This window comes from Hemibagrus wyckioides, linkage group LG11 (genome assembly GCF_019097595.1).
Source record: "Hemibagrus wyckioides isolate EC202008001 linkage group LG11, SWU_Hwy_1.0, whole genome shotgun sequence".
In the NCBI taxonomy this organism is placed as follows: Eukaryota; Metazoa; Chordata; class Actinopteri; order Siluriformes; family Bagridae; genus Hemibagrus; species Hemibagrus wyckioides.
This window is the reverse complement of record NC_080720.1, coordinates 34,434,037-34,456,740: the sequence shown is the minus strand read 5'-3', so window position 1 is coordinate 34,456,740 and position 22,704 is coordinate 34,434,037. Positions and strand designations below refer to the sequence as shown.

The 22,704-nt window shown below is 45.0% G+C and overlaps 1 protein-coding gene across 4 annotated transcripts in view; it reads right to left on the bottom strand.

Moving 5' to 3' along the window:
- Positions 1-22,704, bottom strand: part of slc44a2 (solute carrier family 44 member 2) — a 51,584-nt gene that overhangs the window by 19,774 nt on the left and 9,106 nt on the right. For 3 of the 4 annotated variants that reach the window (XM_058403956.1, XM_058403954.1, XM_058403952.1), the window contains exons 2-7: positions 3,453-3,501; positions 3,190-3,263; positions 2,973-3,057; positions 2,692-2,776; positions 2,161-2,274; positions 1,881-1,941 (exon numbers count right to left, since the gene is read on the bottom strand). In XM_058403956.1, the coding sequence (XP_058259939.1) occupies positions 1,881-1,941; positions 2,161-2,274; positions 2,692-2,776; positions 2,973-3,057; positions 3,190-3,263; positions 3,453-3,501 (468 nt within the window). Of the gene's footprint in view, positions 1-1,880; positions 1,942-2,160; positions 2,275-2,691; positions 2,777-2,972; positions 3,058-3,189; positions 3,264-3,452; positions 3,502-4,115; positions 4,252-22,704 lie in introns of those variants that run through there. The other variant, XM_058403953.1, reaches the window with a different exon arrangement.

The window sequence follows — 22,704 nt, the reverse complement described above, 5'->3', positions numbered from 1 at the left end:
TGCTTGTACTAGGACCACAGGCAGTTAGAAGTGAGCTTTCTGATTACAGAGTAATGGTGGATGGTCTTTTGGTTTCATCTTGTCCAGCAGTAAAAGATCTTGGTGTATTTATTGACTCTGGTCTTTCGTTTGAAGCTCATGTAGATAATATCACTCGGGTAGCCTTCTTCCATCTTAGGAATATCGCTAAGATAAGAAATATGTTGTTGCTTCATGATGCAGAAAAACTAGTTCATGCTTTTGTTACCTCTAGGTTGGATTATTGTAATGTCTTACTGTCTGGATGTTCCAGTAGGAGCAGAAACAAGCTCCAGGTAGTCCAGAACACAGCAGCTAGAGTCCTAACTAGAACCAGAAGATATGAACACATCACTCCTATTTTAGCCACACTACATTGGCTCCCAGTCAAATTTCACATTGATTATAAAATACTGTTACTGACCTATAAAGCACTAAATGGTCTCGCGCCACAGTACCTGAGCGATCTTTTAGTCTTTTATGATCCGCCACGCCTACTCCGATCAAAGGGTGCTGGTTACTTGGTAGTACCTCAAGTAGCAAAGGCTACAGCAGGGGGCGGAGCTTTCTCTTTCAAAGCCCCACAGTTATGGAACAGCCTTCCAATTAGTGTTGGGGATTCAGACACAGTCTCAATGTTTAAGTCTAGGCTGAAGACACATTTGTTTAGTCGAGCTTTTAATGTATAGTTTTCTTAGGTAAAGGAGCAGATCTGGAAGGTTCATGGTCATAGAGTGTTTGGTGACTGGGATGTGTTGGATGCTGTCATCTTACCACCCTCACAAGTCACTCAGGTCACTGACTGTGAAGTGGTTGGATGCTTTATGTCCCGGGAAGCCTTCATGTCTGTGACCTTCTGGCTCTCCCTTTTAGTTATGATGTCATAGCTAGTCTTGCCGGAGTCCCTGCCTGCACTTTACACATAATTCTACATTGTCTTTAAGCATCACATGATCAGAAACTTAATATCTTTCTCTTTCTCTCTCTGCCTTCTCTGTGGAGCTATACACCCCACTATACACTCCCAGTGTTTGCCAGTTTCCAGTGTGACCACTGCCCTACCCCTGGTCGGAGTCTCACCGCTTGATGGTGCCCACTGATGCTGTGGATGGATCTGTGTGGACCAGGAGACAGCCATGGACAGAGACACTTGGGGACTTTCACACCATCACAGATCTGCCATTTCATCTGTCAGCCCGTGACAGCAAAGAAATAGTGTTTATAATGACCTTAGAAACTACACTGACCTAATAGTTCCTCATGGTCATTGATTTCTGTTGTAGAAAGGACATTAATCAGCTACAGTTACATTATTTTCTGTTTAGTGTCACCCAAATGAGGATGGGTTCCCTTCTGAGCCTGGTTCCTCTCAAGGTTTCTTCCTTTCCATCCCAGGGAGTTTTTCCTTGCCACCGTTGCCACAGGCTTCTCATTAGGGATAAAATAAAATAGTCTAACTATAGAATTTAATAATTTATTCTTATTTCTAGTTAATTAGTTATTTTTTATTATTATTTTTCATTTTCCCCTCCCCTTTCTCTGTTTTCTTCTTTTGTAAAGCTGCTTTGAGACAATGTTCATTGTAAAAGGCGCTATACAAAATAAACTGAATTGAATTGAAGTGAATTTCTGTAGTTTACAGCAGTTTGTGTATCTGGTGTGTAAACAGAAACAGTGTGGAAAAAAAACAGCCCATGACACCAGTCCCAGTCTGAAGCTGCTGCTGGGAGCATCACGTCGTGGAGATTCTGTTCATCAGCAGGAAAAATTGTCTGTACAAATACCGGTCAATCTGCAGGACACTCCATTAGGGGCTGTGGCTATAATGGTCAGGTTGCTTGGTCAGACGCTGAGGAACTTACATGGCTTGCTGGGGAAGATCATAGCTGGACAAGCCCTGTCCCGCAGAAGCTCCGGAGCAGGCTGAAAAGACACACACACAACACACAACACACACTGTGAGTGATGAAGGTGATACAGACGAGTGTGATAACTACATTACACTTCATCTATAGACTATAACCAGAGCTCTCCTGAATATGATTTCTGCTCTCAGCCAATAACACAGTGTGGGGGAGACACCAAGTAAAGACTTCTGATTGGAGAAACACCATATGATGAGGTTTAGGTGTGTGAACTCACCCGTGTAAGGTCAACGCCCTCCTTACAGAACTGTGAGTAATACTGTATGTCCAGAGCATTCAGCTTCGCCTTCACCAGGGTCAGGAAACGATCTGGACACTTCTCTACACAGACCTATACACACACACACACACACCATTACGCTAGTGTATACCATGTTTAACATGTTCAGCACTACAGAGTAGAGCGAGTTTGGGGTTGGTGGGAGGGGCAGTTAGACAGACAGTTGGGGTTGGAGGGGTTGATATCAGGTTAACAGGAATGAGCTAGTTGATGATGAAGATGATGATGATTATAGTGTTGATAATTTACCATGCAAATAAGATCATACTGATATAAATGGACAGATAAAAGATGGAAAAGAAGAAAAATAGAGTCTAGAGGACGTGCAGCGTAACACACACTGGGGTTAGATCGAGGAGTTAGAAGGGTAAACGGGCACAAAACAAAGAAATGAGCTGGTTACAGAGGTATATTGGGAGGAAAGAGGAGTATATGGGGAGATTAAAGGGGTAGATTAGGGGAAGAAACCTGTGTGGTAGGACACTGGAACTCCAGCAGCACTAGTGGACTCCCACACTTCAGAATGTTGAAGTAAAACAGCAGAGGCTTTTTCCTGAAAATACAAAACACCACGCTGACCTCCTGACTGACTGACAGTCCATTCGGCTCTACAGCACCACCCACAACACTACCCCAATATTTTCCCCAATAGCCTGTTTACCCCACTGCACTGTGTATCAGCCACTGACTTCACAGTGCTTGGCCCCTTGTAATCGCTGCTGTGTAGTGTTGAGTTCTCCTTCACTTACTCTAGTGAGGTGCCCTGCTGCCCACAGAACTGCCCCCTGCTGTCTGTGGGGTAAATCACCTTCCGAGGATCTCCCTGAGACCAGGCTGCATGCACACACACACACACACCACACACGGCGTCATTTATTTTTTTCAAATGTGTTTGTTTGTTTGTTTATTAAAAGCAGTAATTTATTTTTAGTCTGTAGATTGTGTGTACAGGCAGAAAATATTTACCCAGAATTCCCACCACAAAGTACCCCAGCAGTGCCAGGATGAAGAGGAGACAACACAGGACATCAGTGCAGCTTCTGAAACACACACACACACACACATACACTTTCTAATGCAGGGAGCTGATAATTATTTAGTTTTCTTACTAGACAGTCAGCTAGTGTCCATTCCAAACTTATTGACTTTTATTCTCAGTGTGTGTGTGTGTGTGTGTGTGTGTGTTTAATACAGCTAATGTGTGTTACTGGATTACTAAAGTGTCTCACCTGTTCTGAATCGGGCCTTTAAAATCTGGGTCAAACTTCCTTGAGTCTCCTGAAAAAAAGTAAATAATCATAAAATTATAATGATTGTGTGTGTGTGTGTGTGTGTGTGTGAGACAGACTGTTAGACAGACAGACAGACAGACAGAGAAAGAAAGACTGTCGGAAAGACAGAGAGAGAGACACAAAGACAGAGACAGACAGAGAGACACAGAGAAAGAGAGAGAGAGAGAGACAGAGTGTGTGTCAGAAAGGAAACATGAACCCACACACTGCGACTTAACATGGTGTTAATGTACATTTGCACCACACACACTGCTGAGTTCTGCACTCTGATTGGTGGATCAGGTGTTGATTAATTCTCTCTAATAGCAGCTCTGACTGTAGCGCAGCTTTATATTAATGCACTCGCTCCGAGAACCTTATCGTTTCCATGGCAAAAGCTCCTTTGTGTACAGAACACACACTCCACCGATAATAAAGACATTAATAACGTGCTCTTTAACAAAGAAATGCGTGTAATCGTCCGTGTGTGTGTGTAAGATGTGCTCAGCTCCACCCATCTGCTCTCGTCTGTCTTACTGTTCAGCTACATCATCGAAACAAAGCGATTTAAAAGCTTAAAATGTTTTACACACACACACACACACACACACACACACTCACCGAATTTAGACTCAGGCTCTGTCTCCTCCGCCTTCATCACTGCTCTAATTTACGCTAAATATAAACAGTGCTCAATACACTCCATCCACTGCTCTCTCTCTCTCTCTCTCTCTCTCTCTCTCTGTCTGTCTCTCCGACCCCCCCCCACGCCCGCACAGCGCAGGACCTCAGTCCTCGAATCAGAGCTCAAGGACATCATGACAGACAGCTCCTCAAACCAATAGCATCTGAGCAGATTAAATTATGTCTAACACTGTATCACAGAATAATATAATATTATTATATTACACTGAACCAAGCTCAAATTGATATAAATGGGCGGGGAAGGATGATCAAGAAGAAAAAAGTAAACAAACAAATAATAACAGAGAACAGAACGGCTCTGTGCAGTCTAACACACACACACGCACATTTCTTAGAAATGTGAAATAATTGACTGGTGTGTGTGTGTGTGTGTGTGTACTTGCATCAATAATGGATTAAAGAGCATCATGTGTCAGGAAACACACGCTGTGTGAGTGTATGATGCTTTTTGGGAAATATAAAACCAGAGCAGTTAGATCTGTGAACACGCACACACACACAGAGAGAGAGAGAGAGAGAGAGAGAGAGAGAGACAGACAGACAGAGATTGATAGTAGTGTTATATATTGGGTTTCCAATTTGTTTTCAATTCAGTGTGATGATTCTGTCATCAACTTTTCCGCGCATGCGTGAACTATTGGCCACTGAACAGATTTCTCTCTCTCTCTCTCTCTCTCTCTCTCTCTCTCACACACACACACACACACACACAGATGGACCCGGCAGAAGAGCGTGCGCTGCGGGAAACCGATTCTAATGTGGAGCTCGCGCCCGTGTATGTCGAGTACAGACCGCCGGCGCGAGACATCCTCGATCCTCCGCGCGCTCCGCTCTACGCTGCCATGGGCGCTGCGCTCGTGCTGGTGGTCGCTTACGCTATCGTGGCTCATCTGATGAAAGACCTCGCGCACGACTGCTTAGGTAACACACACACACACACACACACACTTAAATGTAAGAAGATAAAAAAACTTTTAATTATAAACTTATCATTAAAATGAACCAGTATTACACACATCTCACTGCTGCTGAGTTCTGGACTCTGATTGGTGGATCAGGTGTTGATTAATTCTCTCTAACAGCAGATGCTTTATATTAATGCACGCGCTCTGATACCTTAGCGTTTCCATAGCAACCGTATGATTAAAAGCTTTGCTAATAGTTTTGTGTTCTGAGGCGTTTATGTAGCGCGTGTGTGAAAAGTGTCCAGTGTCAGCGCTCTGGAGCAGAGGTGAAGCTGGACAATCTTCAGGACAGTGGAGTGTACACTTCCCTGAGATTTCTCAGTAACATGAGCAGCTGAGATTGTTCTCTTCTCTTATGTTCTCTTAGAGTAAAGAGAAGCCGGTGAGGGAGCAAGGGTTTATAACTGCTAGAAGTTTCTTCAGTGTTCCAGAACATTAAATATAACTGTAACTGGATAAAAACTCTGACCTTTCATTCCTTAACAGCAGAATAACACACTCTTCAGAGAGGGGAGAGGGGAGAGTAGCTCAGCTTCATCCCTCCATCCTGAAGTTTTACAAATGCATTTAAGGGATTTGTCAGAAGCCCTAATTCCGAGAGACATACATTATGTCATTTATTCACCTGAGCAGGTGAGGGCGGGGCCGACCCCGTGCCCCTGCAGTTGTAGCTCATCAGATTATTATCATGCCCTAACAGCACACTGAGGGTTTCATTTCTAAAATATTTATTGCTCCTCTGTTTGTCTTTGCAGACTACACACTGGGACCACAGGAAGAGGACTTGAAGGAGAACAGTGCAGGGGACATTCCAAGTCCCGCCCATATCCCTACACCCTTCCCTCTGTCTCACCCCAACGCCTTTCACCTGTGGGATCAGGACAACGTGGTGATTCCTCTCCCCGCAGACGAGAGTCCGCAGTCCAGTCCTCTGCTCGCAGTCATCCCCCACATCCCACACTTCTTAAACAGCCCTCCACTGCCCCATGCACTCCTATCCCACACACTATTACCCCATGCAATATTACCCCATGAGGTCTGGAGTCCCATTAGAATGCCCCTCGACACCTTTTTTAAGCCATAACTGACCACCCTAAACTGCCCTTTATCATTAGATTGTAATGGACTTTCCTCTTCTTTAAAACACGCCCCTTTTACAGATTTGACTAAAAAATTCAGATTTAATAGAAAAATGTTTACTGGATGTTTTATGATTTATGTTTTATTTATTATGATTATTTCCTCACTGTTATTAATGGAGAAGTCAATAAACATCAAGATTGTTGGTACTTTGGATGTCCTCACTGAGGCAGGAGGTGTCTCTACAGGTCAAAGGTCACCAGTAATCCTGTATTTTTTCAGAATGCTTTTTTTTTTTACCAGATGTCATGAAGCTCAGAGCCACATTCACCTTTACACTTCATCAAATACACACAAACCAGAACAGTGTGTGTGTGTGTATGTGTGTGTGTGTTTTATACAATCTGATATTTTATAATAAGAACACAAACAGTCAAAAGTGTCCTAAACCAATTATTGATCCTGTGACATCACTTCCCTTTACAGGAGGGTTTAACACAGGATTAGTGTTAATGTGTCCTCATGTCCACTTCACTGAGCACACACACACACACACACACACACACACACACACATTAAGAACCACAGAGTAAAAAGAAAGCACAATGTGTGATTGTTCTTGTGGTGTGACATCACATCTAAATAAAATATGTTTAACGTGTAAGTGATTCTAGAGTAAATGCAGGAACAGGTCACACGTTCGGACGTGTTGTTAAAATTAAACAAGCTGTAAAAACATGGCTGCTAGTCACTTTCACCTCAAACATTAACCAGAAAGACATGAAACTTAAATATTACAAGCTTTTGAGAAAACTTTTAGCAAAACACTTAGCTAGTGTGTGTGTGTTGTGTGTTAGAGCAGTGTGTGTGTGTTGTGTGTTAGAGCAGTGTGTGTGTTGTGTGTTAGAGCAGTGTGTGTGTGTTGTGTGTTAGAGCAGTGTGTGTGTGTTGTGTGTTAGAGCAGTGTGTGTGTGTTGTGTGTTAGAGCAGTGTGTGTGTGTTGTGTGTTAGAGCAGTGTGTGTGTTGTGTGTTAGAGCAGTGTGTGTGTTGTGTGTTAGAGCAGTGTGTGTGTGTTGTGTGTTAGAGCAGTGTGTGTGTGTTGTGTGTTAGAGCAGTGTGTGTGTTGTGTGTTAGAACAGTGTGTGTGTGTTGTGTGTTAGAGCAGTGTGTGTGTTGTGTGTTAGAGCAGTGTGTGTGTGTTGTGTGTTAGAGCAGTGTGTGTGTGTTGTGTGTTAGAGCAGTGTGTGTGTGTGTTGTGTGTTAGAGCAGTGTGTGTGTTGTGTTAGAGCAGTGTGTGTGTGTTGTGTGTTAGAGCAGTGTGTGTGTGTTGTGTGTTAGAGCAGTGTGTGTGTGTTGTGTGTTAGAGCAGTGTGTGCGTGTTGTGTGTTAGAGCAGTGTGTGTGTTGTGTGTTAGAGCAGTGTGTGTGTGGTAGGTGTGTGTTAGAGCAGTGTGTGTGTGTTGTGTGTTAGAGCAGTGTGTGTGTTGTGTGTTAGAGCAGTGTGTGTGTGTTGTGTGTTAGAGCAGTGTGTGTGTGTTGTGTGTTAGAGCAGTGTGTGCATTGTGTGTTAGAGAGTGTGTGTGTGTTGTGTCTTAGAGCAGTGTGTGTGTTGTGTCTTAGAGCAGTGTGTGTGTTGTGTGTTAGAGCAGTGTGTGTGTGTTGTGTGTTAGAGCAGTGTGTGTGTTGTGTGTTAGAGCAGTGTGTGTGTTGTGTGTTAGAGCAGTGTGTGTGTGTTGTGTGTTAGAGCAGTGTGTGTGTGTTGTGTGTTAGAGCAGTGTGTGTGTGTTGTGTGTTAGAGCAGTGTGTGTGTTGTGTGTTAGAACAGTGTGTGTGTGTTGTGTGTTAGAGCAGTGTGTGTGTGTTGTGTGTTAGAGCAGTGTGTGTGTGTTGAGTGTTAGAGCAGTGTGTGTGTGTTGTGTGTTAGAGCAGTGTGTGTGTTGTGTGTTAGAGCAGTGTGTGTGTTGTGTGTTAGAGCAGTGTGTGTGTGTTGTGTGTTAGAGCAGTGTGTGTGTGTTGTGTGTTAGAGCAGTGTGTGTGTGTTGTGTGTTAGAGCAGTGTGTGTGTGTTGTGTGTTAGAGCAGTGTGTGTGTTGTGTGTTAGAGCAGTGTGTGTGTTGTGTGTTAGAGCAGTGTGTGTGTGTTGTGTGTTAGAGCAGTGTGTGTGTGTTGTGTGTTAGAGCAGTGTGTGTGTTGTGTGTTAGAGCAGTGTGTGTGTGTTGTGTGTTAGAGCAGTGTGTGTGTTGTGTGTTAGAGCAGTGTGTGTGTGTTGTGTGTTAGAGCAGTGTGTGTGTGTTGTGTGTTAGAGCAGTGTGTGTGTGTGTTGTGTGTTAGAGCAGTGTGTGTGTTGTGTTAGAGCAGTGTGTGTGTGTTGTGTGTTAGAGCAGTGTGTGTGTGTTGTGTGTTAGAGCAGTGTGTGTGTGTTGTGTGTTAGAGCAGTGTGTGCGTGTTGTGTGTTAGAGCAGTGTGTGTGTTGTGTGTTAGAGCAGTGTGTGTGTGTTGTGTGTTAGAGCAGTGTGTGTGTGTGTTGTGTGTTAGAGCAGTGTGTGTGTTGTGTGTTAGAGCAGTGTGTGTGTTGTGTGTTAGAGCAGTGTGTGTGTGTTGTGTGTTAGAGCAGTGTGTGCATTGTGTGTTAGAAGTGTGTGTGTGTTGTGTCTTAGAGCAGTGTGTGTGTTGTGTCTTAGAGCAGTGTGTGTGTTGTGTGTTAGAGCAGTGTGTGTGTGTTGTGTGTTAGAGCAGTGTGTGTGTTGTGTGTTAGAGCAGTGTGTGTGTTGTGTGTTAGAGCAGTGTGTGTGTGTTGTGTGTTAGAGCAGTGTGTGTGTGTTGTGTGTTAGAGCAGTGTGTGTGTGTTGTGTGTTAGAGCAGTGTGTGTGTTGTGTGTTAGAACAGTGTGTGTGTGTTGTGTGTTAGAGCAGTGTGTGTGTGTTGTGTGTTAGAGCAGTGTGTGTGTGTTGAGTGTTAGAGCAGTGTGTGTGTGTTGTGTGTTAGAGCAGTGTGTGTGTTGTGTGTTAGAGCAGTGTGTGTGTTGTGTGTTAGAGCAGTGTGTGTGTGTTGTGTGTTAGAGCAGTGTGTGTGTGTTGTGTGTTAGAGCAGTGTGTGTGTTGTGTGTTAGAGCAGTGTGTGTGTGTTGTGTGTTAGAGCAGTGTGTGTGTGTTGTGTGTTAGAGCAGTGTGTGTGTTGTGTGTTAGAGCAGTGTGTGTGTTGTGTGTTAGAGCAGTGTGTGTGTGTTGTGTGTTAGAGCAGTGTGTGTGTGTTGTGTGTTAGAGCAGTGTGTGTGTGTTGTGTGTTAGAGCAGTGTGTGTGTGTTGTGTGTTAGAGCAGTGTGTGTGTTGTGTTAGAGCAGTGTGTGTGTGTTGTGTGTTAGAGCAGTGTGTGTGTGTTGTGTGTTAGAGCAGTGTGTGTGTGTTGTGTGTTAGAGCAGTGTGTGCGTGTTGTGTGTTAGAGCAGTGTGTGTGTTGTGTGTTAGAGCAGTGTGTGTGTGTTGTGTGTTAGAGCAGTGTGTGTGTGTGTTGTGTGTTAGAGCAGTGTGTGTGTTGTGTGTTAGAGCAGTGTGTGTGTTGTGTGTTAGAGCAGTGTGTGTGTGTTGTGTGTTAGAGCAGTGTGTGCATTGTGTGTTAGAGAAGTGTGTGTGTGTTGTGTCTTAGAGCAGTGTGTGTGTTGTGTCTTAGAGCAGTGTGTGTGTTGTGTGTTAGAGCAGTGTGTGTGTGTTGTGTGTTAGAGCAGTGTGTGTGTTGTGTGTTAGAGCAGTGTGTGTGTTGTGTGTTAGAGCAGTGTGTGTGTGTTGTGTGTTAGAGCAGTGTGTGTGTGTTGTGTGTTAGAGCAGTGTGTGTGTGTTGTGTGTTAGAGCAGTGTGTGTGTTGTGTGTTAGAACAGTGTGTGTGTGTTGTGTGTTAGAGCAGTGTGTGTGTGTTGTGTGTTAGAGCAGTGTGTGTGTGTTGAGTGTTAGAGCAGTGTGTGTGTGTTGTGTGTTAGAGCAGTGTGTGTGTTGTGTGTTAGAGCAGTGTGTGTGTTGTGTGTTAGAGCAGTGTGTGTGTGTTGTGTGTTAGAGCAGTGTGTGTGTGTTGTGTGTTAGAGCAGTGTGTGTGTGTTGTGTGTTAGAGCAGTGTGTGTGTTGTGTGTTAGAGCAGTGTGTGTGTTGTGTGTTAGAGCAGTGTGTGTGTGTTGTGTGTTAGAGCAGTGTGTGTGTGTTGTGTGTTAGAGCAGTGTGTGTGTGTTGTGTGTTAGAGCAGTGTGTGTGTGTGTTGTGTGTTAGAGCAGTGTGTGTGTTGTGTTAGAGCAGTGTGTGTGTGTTGTGTGTTAGAGCAGTGTGTGTGTGTTGTGTGTTAGAGCAGTGTGTGTGTGTTGTGTGTTAGAGCAGTGTGTGCGTGTTGTGTGTTAGAGCAGTGTGTGTGTTGTGTGTTAGAGCAGTGTGTGTGTGTTGTGTGTTAGAGCAGTGTGTGTGTGTGTTGTGTGTTAGAGCAGTGTGTGTGTTGTGTGTTAGAGCAGTGTGTGTGTTGTGTGTTAGAGCAGTGTGTGTGTGTTGTGTGTTAGAGCAGTGTGTGTGTGTTGTGTGTTAGAGCAGTGTGTGCATTGTGTGTTAGAGAAGTGTGTGTGTGTTGTGTCTTAGAGCAGTGTGTGTGTTGTGTGTTAGAGCAGTGTGTGTTGTGTGTTAGAGCAGTGTGTGTGTGTTGTGTGTTAGAGCAGTGTGTGTGTGTTGTGTGTTAGAGCAGTGTGTGTGTTGTGTGTTAGAGCAGTGTGTGTGTGTTGTGTGTTACAGCAGTGTGTGTGTGTTGTGTGTTAGAGCAGTGTGTGTGTTGTGTGTTAGAGCAGTGTGTGTGTGTTGTGTCTTAGAGCAGTGTGTGTGTTGTGTGTTAGAGCAGTGTGTGTTGTGTGTTAGAGCAGTGTGTGTGTGTTGTGTGTTAGAGCAGTGTGTGTGTGTTGTGTGTTAGAGCAGTGTGTGTGTTGTGTGTTAGAGCAGTGTGTGTGTGTTGTGTGTTACAGCAGTGTGTGTGTGTTGTGTGTTAGAGCAGTGTGTGTGTTGTGTGTTAGAGCAGTGTGTGTGTTGTGTGTTAGAGCAGTGTGTGTGTTGTGTGTTAGAGCAGTGTGTGTGTGTTGTGTGTTAGAGCAGTGTGTGTGTTGTGTGTTAGAGCAGTGTGTGTGTGTTGTGTGTTACAGCAGTGTGTGTGTGTTGTGTGTTAGAGCAGTGTGTGTGTTGTGTGTTAGAGCAGTGTGTGTGTTGTGTGTTAGAGCAGTGTATGTGTGTTGTGTGTTAGAGAAGTGTGTGTGTTGTGTGTTAGAGCAGTGTGTGTGTTGTGTGTTAGAGCAGTGTGTGTGTTGTGTGTTAGAGCATTGTGTGTGTTGTGTGTTAGAGCAGTGTGTGTGTGTTGTGTGTTAGAGCAGTGTGTGTGTTGTGTGTTAGAGCAGTGTGTGTGTTGTGTGTTAGAGCAGTGTGTGTGTGTTGTGTGTTAGAGCAGTGTGTGTGTTGTGTGTTAGAGCAGTGTGTGTGTGTTGTGTGTTAGAGCAGTGTGTGTGTTGTGTGTTAGAGCATTGTGTGTGTTGTGTGTTAGAGCAGTGTGTGTGTGTTGTGTGTTAGAGCAGTGTGTGTGTTGTGTGTTAGAGCAGTGTGTGTGTGTTGTGTGTTAGAGCAGTGTGTGTGTTGTGTGTTAGAGCAGTGTGTGTGTTGTGTGTTAGAGCAGTGTGTGTGTGTTGTGTGTTAGAGCAGTGTGTGTGTTGTGTGTTACAGCAGTGTGTGTGTGTGTTGTGTGTTAGAGCAGTGTGTGTGTTGTGTGTTAGAGCAGTGTGTGTGTGTTGTGTGTTAGAGCAGTGTGTGCATTGTGTGTTAGAGCAGTGTGTGTGTTGTGTCTTAGAGCAGTGTGTGTGTTGTGTGTTAGAGCAGTGTGTGTGTTGTGTCTTAGAGCAGTGTGTGTGTGTGTTGTGTGTTAGAGCAGTGTGTGTGTTGTGTCTTAGAGCAGTGTGTGTGTGTTGTGTGTTAGAGAAGTGTGTGTGTGTTGTGTCTTAGAGCAGTGTGTGTGTTGTGTGTTAGAACAGTGTGTGTGTGTTGTGTGTTAGAGCAGTGTGTGTGTTGTGTGTTAGAGCAGTGTGTGTGTGTTGTGTGTTAGAGCAGTGTGTGTGTTGTGTGTTAGAGCAGTGTGTGTGTGTTGTGTGTTAGAGCAGTGTGTGTGTTGTGTGTTAGAGCAGTGTGTGTGTTGTGTGTTAGAGCAGTGTGTGTGTGTTGTGTGTTAGAGCAGTGTGTGTGTTGTGTGTTACAGCAGTGTGTGTGTGTGTTGTGTGTTAGAGCAGTGTGTGTGTTGTGTGTTAGAGCAGTGTGTGTGTGTTGTGTGTTAGAGCAGTGTGTGCATTGTGTGTTAGAGCAGTGTGTGTGTTGTGTCTTAGAGCAGTGTGTGTGTTGTGTGTTAGAGCAGTGTGTGTGTTGTGTCTTAGAGCAGTGTGTGTGTGTGTTGTGTGTTAGAGCAGTGTGTGTGTTGTGTCTTAGAGCAGTGTGTGTGTGTTGTGTGTTAGAGAAGTGTGTGTGTGTTGTGTCTTAGAGCAGTGTGTGTGTTGTGTGTTAGAACAGTGTGTGTGTGTTGTGTGTTAGAGCAGTGTGTGTGTTGTGTGTTAGAGCAGTGTGTGTGTTGTGTGTTAGAGCAGTGTGTGTGTGTTGTGTCTTAGAGCAGTGTGTGTGTTGTGTGTTAGAACAGTGTGTGTGTGTTGTGTGTTAGAGCAGTGTGTGTGTTGTGTGTTAGAGCAGTGTGTGTGTTGTGACTTAGAGCAGTGTGTGTGTTGTGTGTTAGAGCAGTGTGTGTGTTGTGTCTTAGAGCAGTGTGTGTGTGTGTGTTGTGTGTTAGAGCAGTGTGTGTGTTGTGTCTTAGAGCAGTGTGTGTGTGTTGTGTGTTAGAGAAGTGTGTGTGTGTTGTGTCTTAGAGCAGTGTGTGTGTGTTGTGTGTTAGAGCAGTGTGTGTGTGTTGTGTGTTAGAGCAGTGTGTGTGTGTGTTGTGTGTTAGAGCAGTGTGTGTGTTGTGTCTTAGAGCAGTGTGTGTGTGTTGTGTGTTAGAGAAGTGTGTGTGTGTTGTGTCTTAGAGCAGTGTGTGTGTGTTGTGTGTTAGAGCAGTGTGTGTGTTGTGTCATAGAGCAGTGTGTGTGTGTTGTGTGTTAGAGCAGTGTGTGTGTGTTGTGTGTTAGAGCAGTGTGTGCGTGTTGTGTGTTAGAGCAGTGTGTGTGTGTTGTGTGTTAGAGCAGTGTGTGTGTGTTGTGTCTTAGAGCAGTGTGTGTGTGTTGTGTGTTAGAGCAGTGTGTTGTGTGTTAGAGCAGTGTGTGTGTGTTGTGTGTTAGAGCAGTGTGTGTGTGTTGTGTGTTAGAGCAGTGTGTGCATTGTGTGTTAGAGAAGTGTGTGTGTGTTGTGTCTTAGAGCAGTGTGTGTGTTGTGTCTTAGAGCAGTGTGTGTGTTGTGTGTTAGAGCAGTGTGTGTGTGTTGTGTCTTAGAGCAGTGTGTGTGTTGTGGGTTAGAGCAGTGTGTGTGTGTTGTGTGTTAGAGCAGTGTGTGTGTGTTGTGTGTTAGAGCAGTGTGTGTGTGTTGTGTGTTAGAGCAGTGTGTGTGTGTGTTGTGTGTTAGAGCAGTGTGTGTGTTGTGTTAGAGCAGTGTGTGTGTGTTGTGTGTTAGAGCAGTGTGTGTGTGTTGTGTGTTAGAGCAGTGTGTGTGTGTTGTGTGTTAGAGCAGTGTGTGTGTGTTGTGTGTTAGAGCAGTGTGTGTGTGTTGTGTGTTAGAGCAGTGTGTGTGTGTGTTGTGTGTTAGAGCAGTGTGTGTGTTGTGTTAGAGCAGTGTGTGTGTGTTGTGTGTTAGAGCAGTGTGTGTGTTGTGTGTTAGAGCAGTGTGTGTGTGTTGTGTGTTAGAGCATTGTGTGTGTTGTGTGTTAGAGCAGTGTGTGTGTGTTGTGTGTTAGAGCAGTGTGTGTGTTGTGTGTTAGAGCAGTGTGTGTGTTGTGTGTTAGAGCAGTGTGTGTGTGTTGTGTGTTAGAGCAGTGTGTGTGTTGTGTGTTAGAGCAGTGTGTGTGTGTTGTGTGTTAGAGCAGTGTGTGTGTTGTGTGTTAGAGCAGTGTGTGTGTGTTGTGTGTTACAGCAGTGTGTGTGTGTTGTGTGTTAGAGCAGTGTGTGTGTTGTGTGTTAGAGCAGTGTGTGTGTTGTGTGTTAGAGCAGTGTATGTGTGTTGTGTGTTAGAGAAGTGTGTGTGTTGTGTGTTAGAGCAGTGTGTGTGTTGTGTGTTAGAGCAGTGTGTGTGTTGTGTGTTAGAGCATTGTGTGTGTTGTGTGTTAGAGCAGTGTGTGTGGGTTGTGTGTTAGAGCAGTGTGTGTGTTGTGTGTTAGAGCAGTGTGTGTGTTGTGTGTTAGAGCAGTGTGTGTGTGTTGTGTGTTAGAGCAGTGTGTGTGTTGTGTGTTAGAGCAGTGTGTGTGTGTTGTGTGTTAGAGCAGTGTGTGTGTTGTGTGTTAGAGCATTGTGTGTGTTGTGTGTTAGAGCAGTGTGTGTGTGTTGTGTGTTAGAGCAGTGTGTGTGTGTGTTGTGTGTTAGAGCAGTGTGTGTGTTGTGTGTTAGAGCAGTGTGTGTGTGTTGTGTGTTAGAGCAGTGTGTGTGTTGTGTGTTAGAGCAGTGTGTGTGTGTTGTGTGTTAGAGCAGTGTGTGTGTTGTGTGTTAGAGCAGTGTGTGTGTGTTGTGTGTTAGAGCAGTGTGTGTGTTGTGTGTTAGAGCATTGTGTGTGTTGTGTGTTAGAGCAGTGTGTGTGTGTTGTGTGTTAGAGCAGTGTGTGTGTGTTGTGTGTTAGAGCAGTGTGTGTGTTGTGTGTTAGAGCAGTGTGTGTGTGTTGTGTGTTAGAGCAGTGTGTGTGTTGTGTGTTAGAGCAGTGTGTGTGTGTTGTGTGTTAGAGCAGTGTGTGTGTTGTGTGTTACAGCAGTGTGTGTGTGTGTTGTGTGTTAGAGCAGTGTGTGTGTTGTGTGTTAGAGCAGTGTGTGTGTGTTGTGTGTTAGAGCAGTGTGTGCATTGTGTGTTAGAGCAGTGTGTGTGTTGTGTCTTAGAGCAGTGTGTGTGTTGTGTGTTAGAGCAGTGTGTGTGTTGTGTCTTAGAGCAGTGTGTGTGTGTGTTGTGTGTTAGAGCAGTGTGTGTGTTGTGTCTTAGAGCAGTGTGTGTGTGTTGTGTGTTAGAGAAGTGTGTGTGTGTTGTGTCTTAGAGCAGTGTGTGTGTTGTGTGTTAGAACAGTGTGTGTGTGTTGTGTGTTAGAGCAGTGTGTGTGTTGTGTGTTAGAGCAGTGTGTGTGTTGTGTGTTAGAGCAGTGTGTGTGTGTTGTGTCTTAGAGCAGTGTGTGTGTTGTGTGTTAGAACAGTGTGTGTGTGTTGTGTGTTAGAGCAGTGTGTGTGTTGTGTGTTAGAGCAGTGTGTGTGTTGTGACGTAGAGCAGTGTGTGTGTTGTGTGTTAGAGCAGTGTGTGTGTTGTGTCTTAGAGCAGTGTGTGTGTGTGTGTTGTGTGTTAGAGCAGTGTGTGTGTTGTGTCTTAGAGCAGTGTGTGTGTGTTGTGTGTTAGAGAAGTGTGTGTGTGTTGTGTCTTAGAGCAGTGTGTGTGTGTTGTGTGTTAGAGCAGTGTGTGTGTGTTGTGTGTTAGAGCAGTGTGTGTGTGTGTTGTGTGTTAGAGCAGTGTGTGTGTTGTGTCTTAGAGCAGTGTGTGTGTGTTGTGTGTTAGAGAAGTGTGTGTGTGTTGTGTCTTAGAGCAGTGTGTGTGTGTTGTGTGTTAGAGCAGTGTGTGTGTTGTGTCTTAGAGCAGTGTGTGTGTGTTGTGTGTTAGAGCAGTGTGTGTGTGTTGTGTGTTAGAGCAGTGTGTGTGTGTTGTGTGTTAGAGCAGTGTGTGTGTGTTGTGTGTTAGAGCAGTGTGTGTGTGTTGTGTCTTAGAGCAGTGTGTGTGTTGTGTGTTAGAGCAGTGTGTTGTGTGTTAGAGCAGTGTGTGTGTGTTGTGTGTTAGAGCAGTGTGTGTGTGTTGTGTGTTAGAGCAGTGTGTGCATTGTGTGTTAGAGAAGTGTGTGTGTGTTGTGTCTTAGAGCAGTGTGTGTGTTGTGTCTTAGAGCAGTGTGTGTGTTGTGTGTTAGAGCAGTGTGTGTGTGTTGTGTCTTAGAGCAGTGTGTGTGTTGTGTGTTAGAGCAGTGTGTGTGTGTTGTGTGTTAGAGCAGTGTGTGTGTTGTGTGTTAGAGCAGTGTGTGTGTGTTGTGTGTTAGAGCAGTGTGTGTGTTGTGTGTTAGAGCAGTGTGTGTGTGTTGTGTGTTAGAGCAGTGTGTGTGTTGTGTGTTAGAGCAGTGTGTGTGTGTTGTGTGTTACAGCAGTGTGTGTGTGTTGTGTGTTAGAGCAGTGTGTGTGTTGTGTGTTAGAGCAGTGTGTGTGTTGTGTGTTAGAGCAGTGTATGTGTGTTGTGTGTTAGAGAAGTGTGTGTGTTGTGTGTTAGAGCAGTGTGTGTGTTGTGTGTTAGAGCAGTGTGTGTGTTGTGTGTTAGAGCATTGCGTGTGTTGTGTGTTAGAGCAGTGTGTGTGTGTTGTGTGTTAGAGCAGTGTGTGTGTTGTGTGTTAGAGCAGTGTGTGTGTTGTGTGTTAGAGCAGTGTGTGTGTGTTGTGTGTTAGAGCAGTGTGTGTGTTGTGTGTTAGAGCAGTGTGTGTGTGTTGTGTGTTAGAGCAGTGTGTGTGTTGTGTGTTAGAGCATTGTGTGTGTTGTGTGTTAGAGCAGTGTGTGTGTGTTGTGTGTTAGAGCAGTGTGTGTGTGTTGTGTGTTAGAGCAGTGTGTGTGTTGTGTGTTAGAGCAGTGTGTGTGTGTTGTGTGTTAGAGCAGTGTGTGTGTTGTGTGTTAGAGCAGTGTGTGTGTGTTGTGTGTTAGAGCAGTGTGTGTGTTGTGTGTTAGAGCAGTGTGTGTGTGTTGTGTGTTAGAGCAGTGTGTGTGATGTGTGTTAGAACAGTGTGTGTGTTGTGTGTTAGAGCAGTGTGTGCGTGTTGTGTGTTAGAGCAGTGTGTGTGTGTGTTGTGTGTTAGAGCAGTGTGTGTGTGTTAGAGCAGTGTGTGTGTGTTGTGTGTTAGAGCAGTGTGTGTGTTGTGTGTTAGAACAGTGTGTGTGTTGTGTGTTAGAGCAGTGTGTGTGTGTTGTGTGTTAGAGCAGTGTGTGTGTGTGTTGTGTGTTAGAGCAGTGTGTGTGTGTTGTGTGTTAGAGCAGTGTGTGTGTTGTGTGTTAGAACAGTGTGTGTGTTGTGTGTTAGAACAGTGTGTGCGTGTTGTGTGTTAGAGCAGTGTGTGTGTTGTGTGTTAGAGCAGTGTGTGTGTGTTGTGTGTTAGAGCAGTGTGTGTGTGTTGTGTGTTAGAGCAGTGTGTGTGTTGTGTGTTAGAGCAGTGTGTGTGTGTTGTGTGTTAGAGCAGTGTGTGTGTTGTGTGTTAGAGCAGTGTGTGTGTGTTGTGTGTTAGAGCAGTGTGTGTGTTGTGTCTTAGAGCAGTGTGTGTGTTGTGTGTTAGAGCAGTGTGTGTGTTGTGTCTTAGAGCAGTGTGTGTGTGTGTTGTGTGTTAGAGCAGTGTGTGTGTTGTGTCTTAGAGCAGTGTGTGTGTGTTGTGTGTTAGAGAAGTGTGTGTGTGTTGTGTCTTAGAGCAGTGTGTGTGTTGTGTGTTAGAACAGTGTGTGTGTGTTGTGTGTTAGAGCAGTGTGTGTGTTGTGTGTTAGAGCAGTGTGTGTGTTGTGTGTTAGAGCAGTGTGTGTGTGTTGTGTCTTAGAGCAGTGTGTGTGTTGTGTGTTAGAACAGTGTGTGTGTGTTGTGTGTTAGAGCAGTGTGTGTGTTGTGTGTTAGAGCAGTGTGTGTGTTGTGACTTAGAGCAGTGTGTGTGTTGTGTGTTAGAGCAGTGTGTGTGTTGTGTCTTAGAGCAGTGTGTGTGTGTGTGTTGTGTGTTAGAGCAGTGTGTGTGTTGTGTCTTAGAGCAGTGTGTGTGTGTTGTGTGTTAGAGAAGTGTGTGTGTGTTGTGTCTTAGAGCAGTGTGTGTGTGTTGTGTGTTAGAGCAGTGTGTGTGTGTTGTGTGTTAGAGCAGTGTGTGTGTGTGTTGTGTGTTAGAGCAGTGTGTGTGTTGTGTCTTAGAGCAGTGTGTGTGTGTTGTGTGTTAGAGAAGTGTGTGTGTGTTGTGTGTTAGAGCAGTGTGTGTGTGTTGTGTGTTAGAGCAGTGTGTGTGTTGTGTCTTAGAGCAGTGTGTGTGTGTTGTGTGTTAGAGCAGTGTGTGTGTGTTGTGTGTTAGAGCAGTGTGTGTGTGTTGTGTGTTAGAGCAGTGTGTGTGTGTTGTGTGTTAGAGCAGTGTGTGTGTGTTGTGTCTTAGAGCAGTGTGTGTTGTGTGTTAGAGCAGTGTGTTGTGTGTTAGAGCAGTGTGTGTGTGTTGTGTGTTAGAGCAGTGTGTGTGTGTTGTGTGTTAGAGCAGTGTGTGCATTGTGTGTTAGAGAAGTGTGTGTGTGTTGTGTCTTAGAGCAGTGTGTGTGTTGTGTGTTAGAGCAGTGTGTGTGTGTTGTGTGTTAGAGCAGTGTGTGTGTTGTGTGTTAGAGCAGTGTGTGTGTGTTGTGTGTTAGAGCAGTGTGTGTGTTGTGTGTTAGAGCAGTGTGTGTGTGTTGTGTGTTAGAGCAGTGTGTGTGTTGTGTGTTAGAGCAGTGTGTGTGTGTTGTGTGTTAGAGCAGTGTGTGTGTTGTGTGTTAGAGCAGTGTGTGTGTGTTGTGTGTTACAGCAGTGTGTGTGTGTTGTGTGTTAGAGCAGTGTGTGTGTTGTGTGTTAGAGCAGTGTGTGTGTTGTGTGTTAGAGCAGTGTATGTGTGTTGTGTGTTAGAGCAGTGTGTGTGTTGTGTGTTAGAGCAGTGTGTGTGTTGTGTGTTAGAGCAGTGTGTGTGTTGTGTGTTAGAGCATTGTGTGTGTTGTGTGTTAGAGCAGTGTGTGTGTGTTGTGTGTTAGAGCAGTGTGTGTGTTGTGTGTTAGAGCAGTGTGTGTGTTGTGTGTTAGAGCAGTGTGTGTGTGTTGTGTGTTAGAGCAGTGTGTGTGTTGTGTGTTAGAGCAGTGTGTGTGTGTTGTGTGTTAGAGCAGTGTGTGTGTTGTGTGTTAGAGCATTGTGTGTGTTGTGTGTTAGAGCAGTGTGTGTGTGTTGTGTGTTAGAGCAGTGTGTGTGTGTTGTGTGTTAGAGCAGTGTGTGTGTTGTGTGTTAGAGCAGTGTGTGTGTGTTGTGTGTTAGAGCAGTGTGTGTGTTGTGTGTTAGAGCAGTGTGTGTGTGTTGTGTGTTAGAGCAGTGTGTGTGTTGTGTGTTAGAGCAGTGTGTGTGTGTTGTGTGTTAGAGCAGTGTGTGTGTTGTGTGTTAGAACAGTGTGTGTGTTGTGTGTTAGAGCAGTGTGTGCGTGTTGTGTGTTAGAGCAGTGTGTGTGTGTGTTGTGTGTTAGAGCAGTGTGTGTGTGTTAGAGCAGTGTGTGTGTGTTGTGTGTTAGAGCAGTGTGTGTGTTGTGTGTTAGAACAGTGTGTGTGTTGTGTGTTAGAGCAGTGTGTGTGTGTTGTGTGTTAGAGCAGTGTGTGTGTGTGTTGTGTGTTAGAGCAGTGTGTGTGTGTTGTGTGTTAGAGCAGTGTGTGTGTGTTGTGTGTTAGAGCAGTGTGTGTGTTGTGTGTTAGAACAGTGTGTGTGTTGTGTGTTAGAACAGTGTGTGCGTGTTGTGTGTTAGAGCAGTGTGTGTGTTGTGTGTTAGAGCAGTGTGTGTGTGTTGTGTGTTAGAGCAGTGTGTGTGTGTTGTGTGTTAGAGCAGTGTATGTGTTGTGTGTTAGAGCAGTGTGTGTGTGTTGTGTGTTAGAGCAGTGTGTGTGTTAGAGCAGTGTGTGTGTGTTGTGTGTTAGAGCAGTGTGTGTGTTGTGTGTTAGAGCAGTGTGTGTGTGTTGTGTGTTAGAGCAGTGTGTGTGTGTTGTGTGTTAGAGCAGTGTGTGTGTGTTGTGTGTTAGAGCAGTGTGTGTGTGTTGTGTGTTAGAGCAGTGTGTGTGTGTGTTGTGTGTTAGAGCAGTGTGTGTGTTGTGTTAGAGCAGTGTGTGTGTGTTGTGTGTTAGAGCAGTGTGTGTGTGTTGTGTGTTAGAGCAGTGTGTGTGTGTTGTGTGTTAGAGCAGTGTGTGTGTGTTGTGTGTTAGAGCAGTGTGTGTGTTGTGTTAGAGCAGTGTGTGTGTGTTGTGTGTTAGAGCAGTGTGTGTGTTGTGTGTTAGAGCAGTGTGTGTGTGTTGTGTGTTAGAGCAGTGTGTGTGTTGTGTGTTAGAGCAGTGTGTGTGTGTTGTGTGTTAGAGCAGTGTGTGTGTGTGTTGTGTGTTAGAGCAGTGTGTGTGTTGTGTGTTAGAGCAGTGTGTGTGTGTTGTGTGTTAGAGCAGTGTGTGTGTTGTGTGTTAGAGCAGTGTGTGTGTGTTGTGTGTTACAGCAGTGTGTGTGTGTTGTGTGTTAGAGCAGTGTGTGTGTTGTGTGTTAGAGCAGTGTGTGTGTTGTGTGTTAGAGCAGTGTATGTGTGTTGTGTGTTAGAGAAGTGTGTGTGTTGTGTGTTAGAGCAGTGTGTGTGTTGTGTGTTAGAGCAGTGTGTGTGTTGTGTGTTAGAGCATTGTGTGTGTTGTGTGTTAGAGCAGTGTGTGTGGGTTGTGTGTTAGAGCAGTGTGTGTGTTGTGTGTTAGAGCAGTGTGTGTGTTGTGTGTTAGAGCAGTGTGTGTGTGTTGTGTGTTAGAGCAGTGTGTGTGTTGTGTGTTAGAGCAGTGTGTGTGTGTTGTGTGTTAGAGCAGTGTGTGTGTTGTGTGTTACAGCAGTGTGTGTGTGTTGTGTGTTAGAGCAGTGTGTGTGTGTTGTGTGTTAGAGCAGTGTGTGTTGTGTGTTAGAGCAGTGTGTGTGTGTTGTGTGTTAGAGCAGTGTGTGTGTGTTGTGTGTTAGAGCAGTGTGTGTGTTGTGTGTTAGAGAAGTGTGTGTGTGTTGTGTGTTAGAGCAGTGTGTGCGTGTTGTGTGTTAGAGCAGTGTGTGTGTGTTGTGTGTTAGAGCAGTGTGTGTGTGTTGTGTCTTAGAGCAGTGTGTGTGTTGTGTGTTAGAGCAGTGTGTGTGTGTTGTGTGTTAGAGCAGTGTGTGTGTTGTGTGTTAGAGAAGTGTGTGTGTGTTGTGTGTTAGAGCAGTGTGTGCGTGTTGTGTGTTACAGCAGTGTGTGTGTGTTGTGTGTTAGAGCAGTGTGTGTGTTGTGTCTTAGAGCAGTGTGTGTGTTGTGTGTTAGAGCAGTGTGTGTGTGTTGTGTGTTAGAACAGTGTGTGTGTTGTGTGTTAGAGCAGTGTGTGCGTGTTGTGTGTTACAGCAGTGTGTGTGTGTTGTGTGTTAGAGCAGTGTGTGTGTGTTGTGTCTTAGAGCAGTGTGTGTGTTGTGTGTTAGAGCAGTGTGTGTGTGTTGTGTGTTAGAGCCGTGTGTGTGTGTTGTGTGTTAGAGCAGTGTGTGTGTGTTGTGTGTTAGAGCAGTGTGTGTGTGTTGTGTCTTAGAGCAGTGTGTGTGTTGTGTGTTAGAGCAGTGTGTGTGTGTTGTGTGTTAGAGCAGTGTGTGTGTGTTGTGTGTTAGAACAGTGTGTGTGTGTTGTGTGTTAGAGCAGTGTGTGTGTTGTGTGTTAGAGCAGTGTGTGTGTTGTGTGTTAGAGCAGTGTGTGTGTGTTGTGTGTTAGAGCAGTGTGTGTGTTGTGTGTTAGAACAGTGTGTGTGTTGTGTGTTAGAGCAGTGTGTGTGTTGTGTGTTAGAGCCGTGTGTGTGTGTTGTGTGTTAGAGCAGTGTGAGTGTTGTGTGTTAGAGCAGTGTGTGTGTGTGTTGTGTGTTAGAGCAGTGTGTGTGTTGTGTGTTAGAGCAGTGTGTGTGTGTTGTGTGTTAGAGCCGTGTGTGTGTGTTGTGTGTTAGAGCCGTGTGTGTGTGTTGTTTGTTAGAGCAGTGTGTGTGTTGTGTGTTAGAGCAGTGTGTGTTGTGTGTTAGAGCAGTGTGTGTGTTGTGTGTTAGAACAGTGTGTGTGTTGTGTGTTAGAACAGTGTGTGCGTGTTGTGTGTTAGAGCAGTGTGTGTGTTGTGTGTTAGAGCAGTGTGTGTGTGTTGTGTGTTAGAGCAGTGTGTGTGTGTTGTGTGTTAGAGCAGTGTATGTGTTGTGTGTTAGAGCAGTGTGTGTGTGTTGTGTGTTAGAGCAGTGTGTGTGTTAGAGCAGTGTGTGTGTGTTGTGTGTTAGAGCAGTGTGTGTGTTGTGTGTTAGAGCAGTGTGTGTGTGTTGTGTGTTAGAGCAGTGTGTGTGTGTTGTGTGTTAGAGCAGTGTGTGTGTGTTGTGTGTTAGAGCAGTGTGTGTGTGTTGTGTGTTAGAGCAGTGTGTGTGTGTGTTGTGTGTTAGAGCAGTGTGTGTGTTGTGTTAGAGCAGTGTGTGTGTGTTGTGTGTTAGAGCAGTGTGTGTGTGTTGTGTGTTAGAGCAGTGTGTGTGT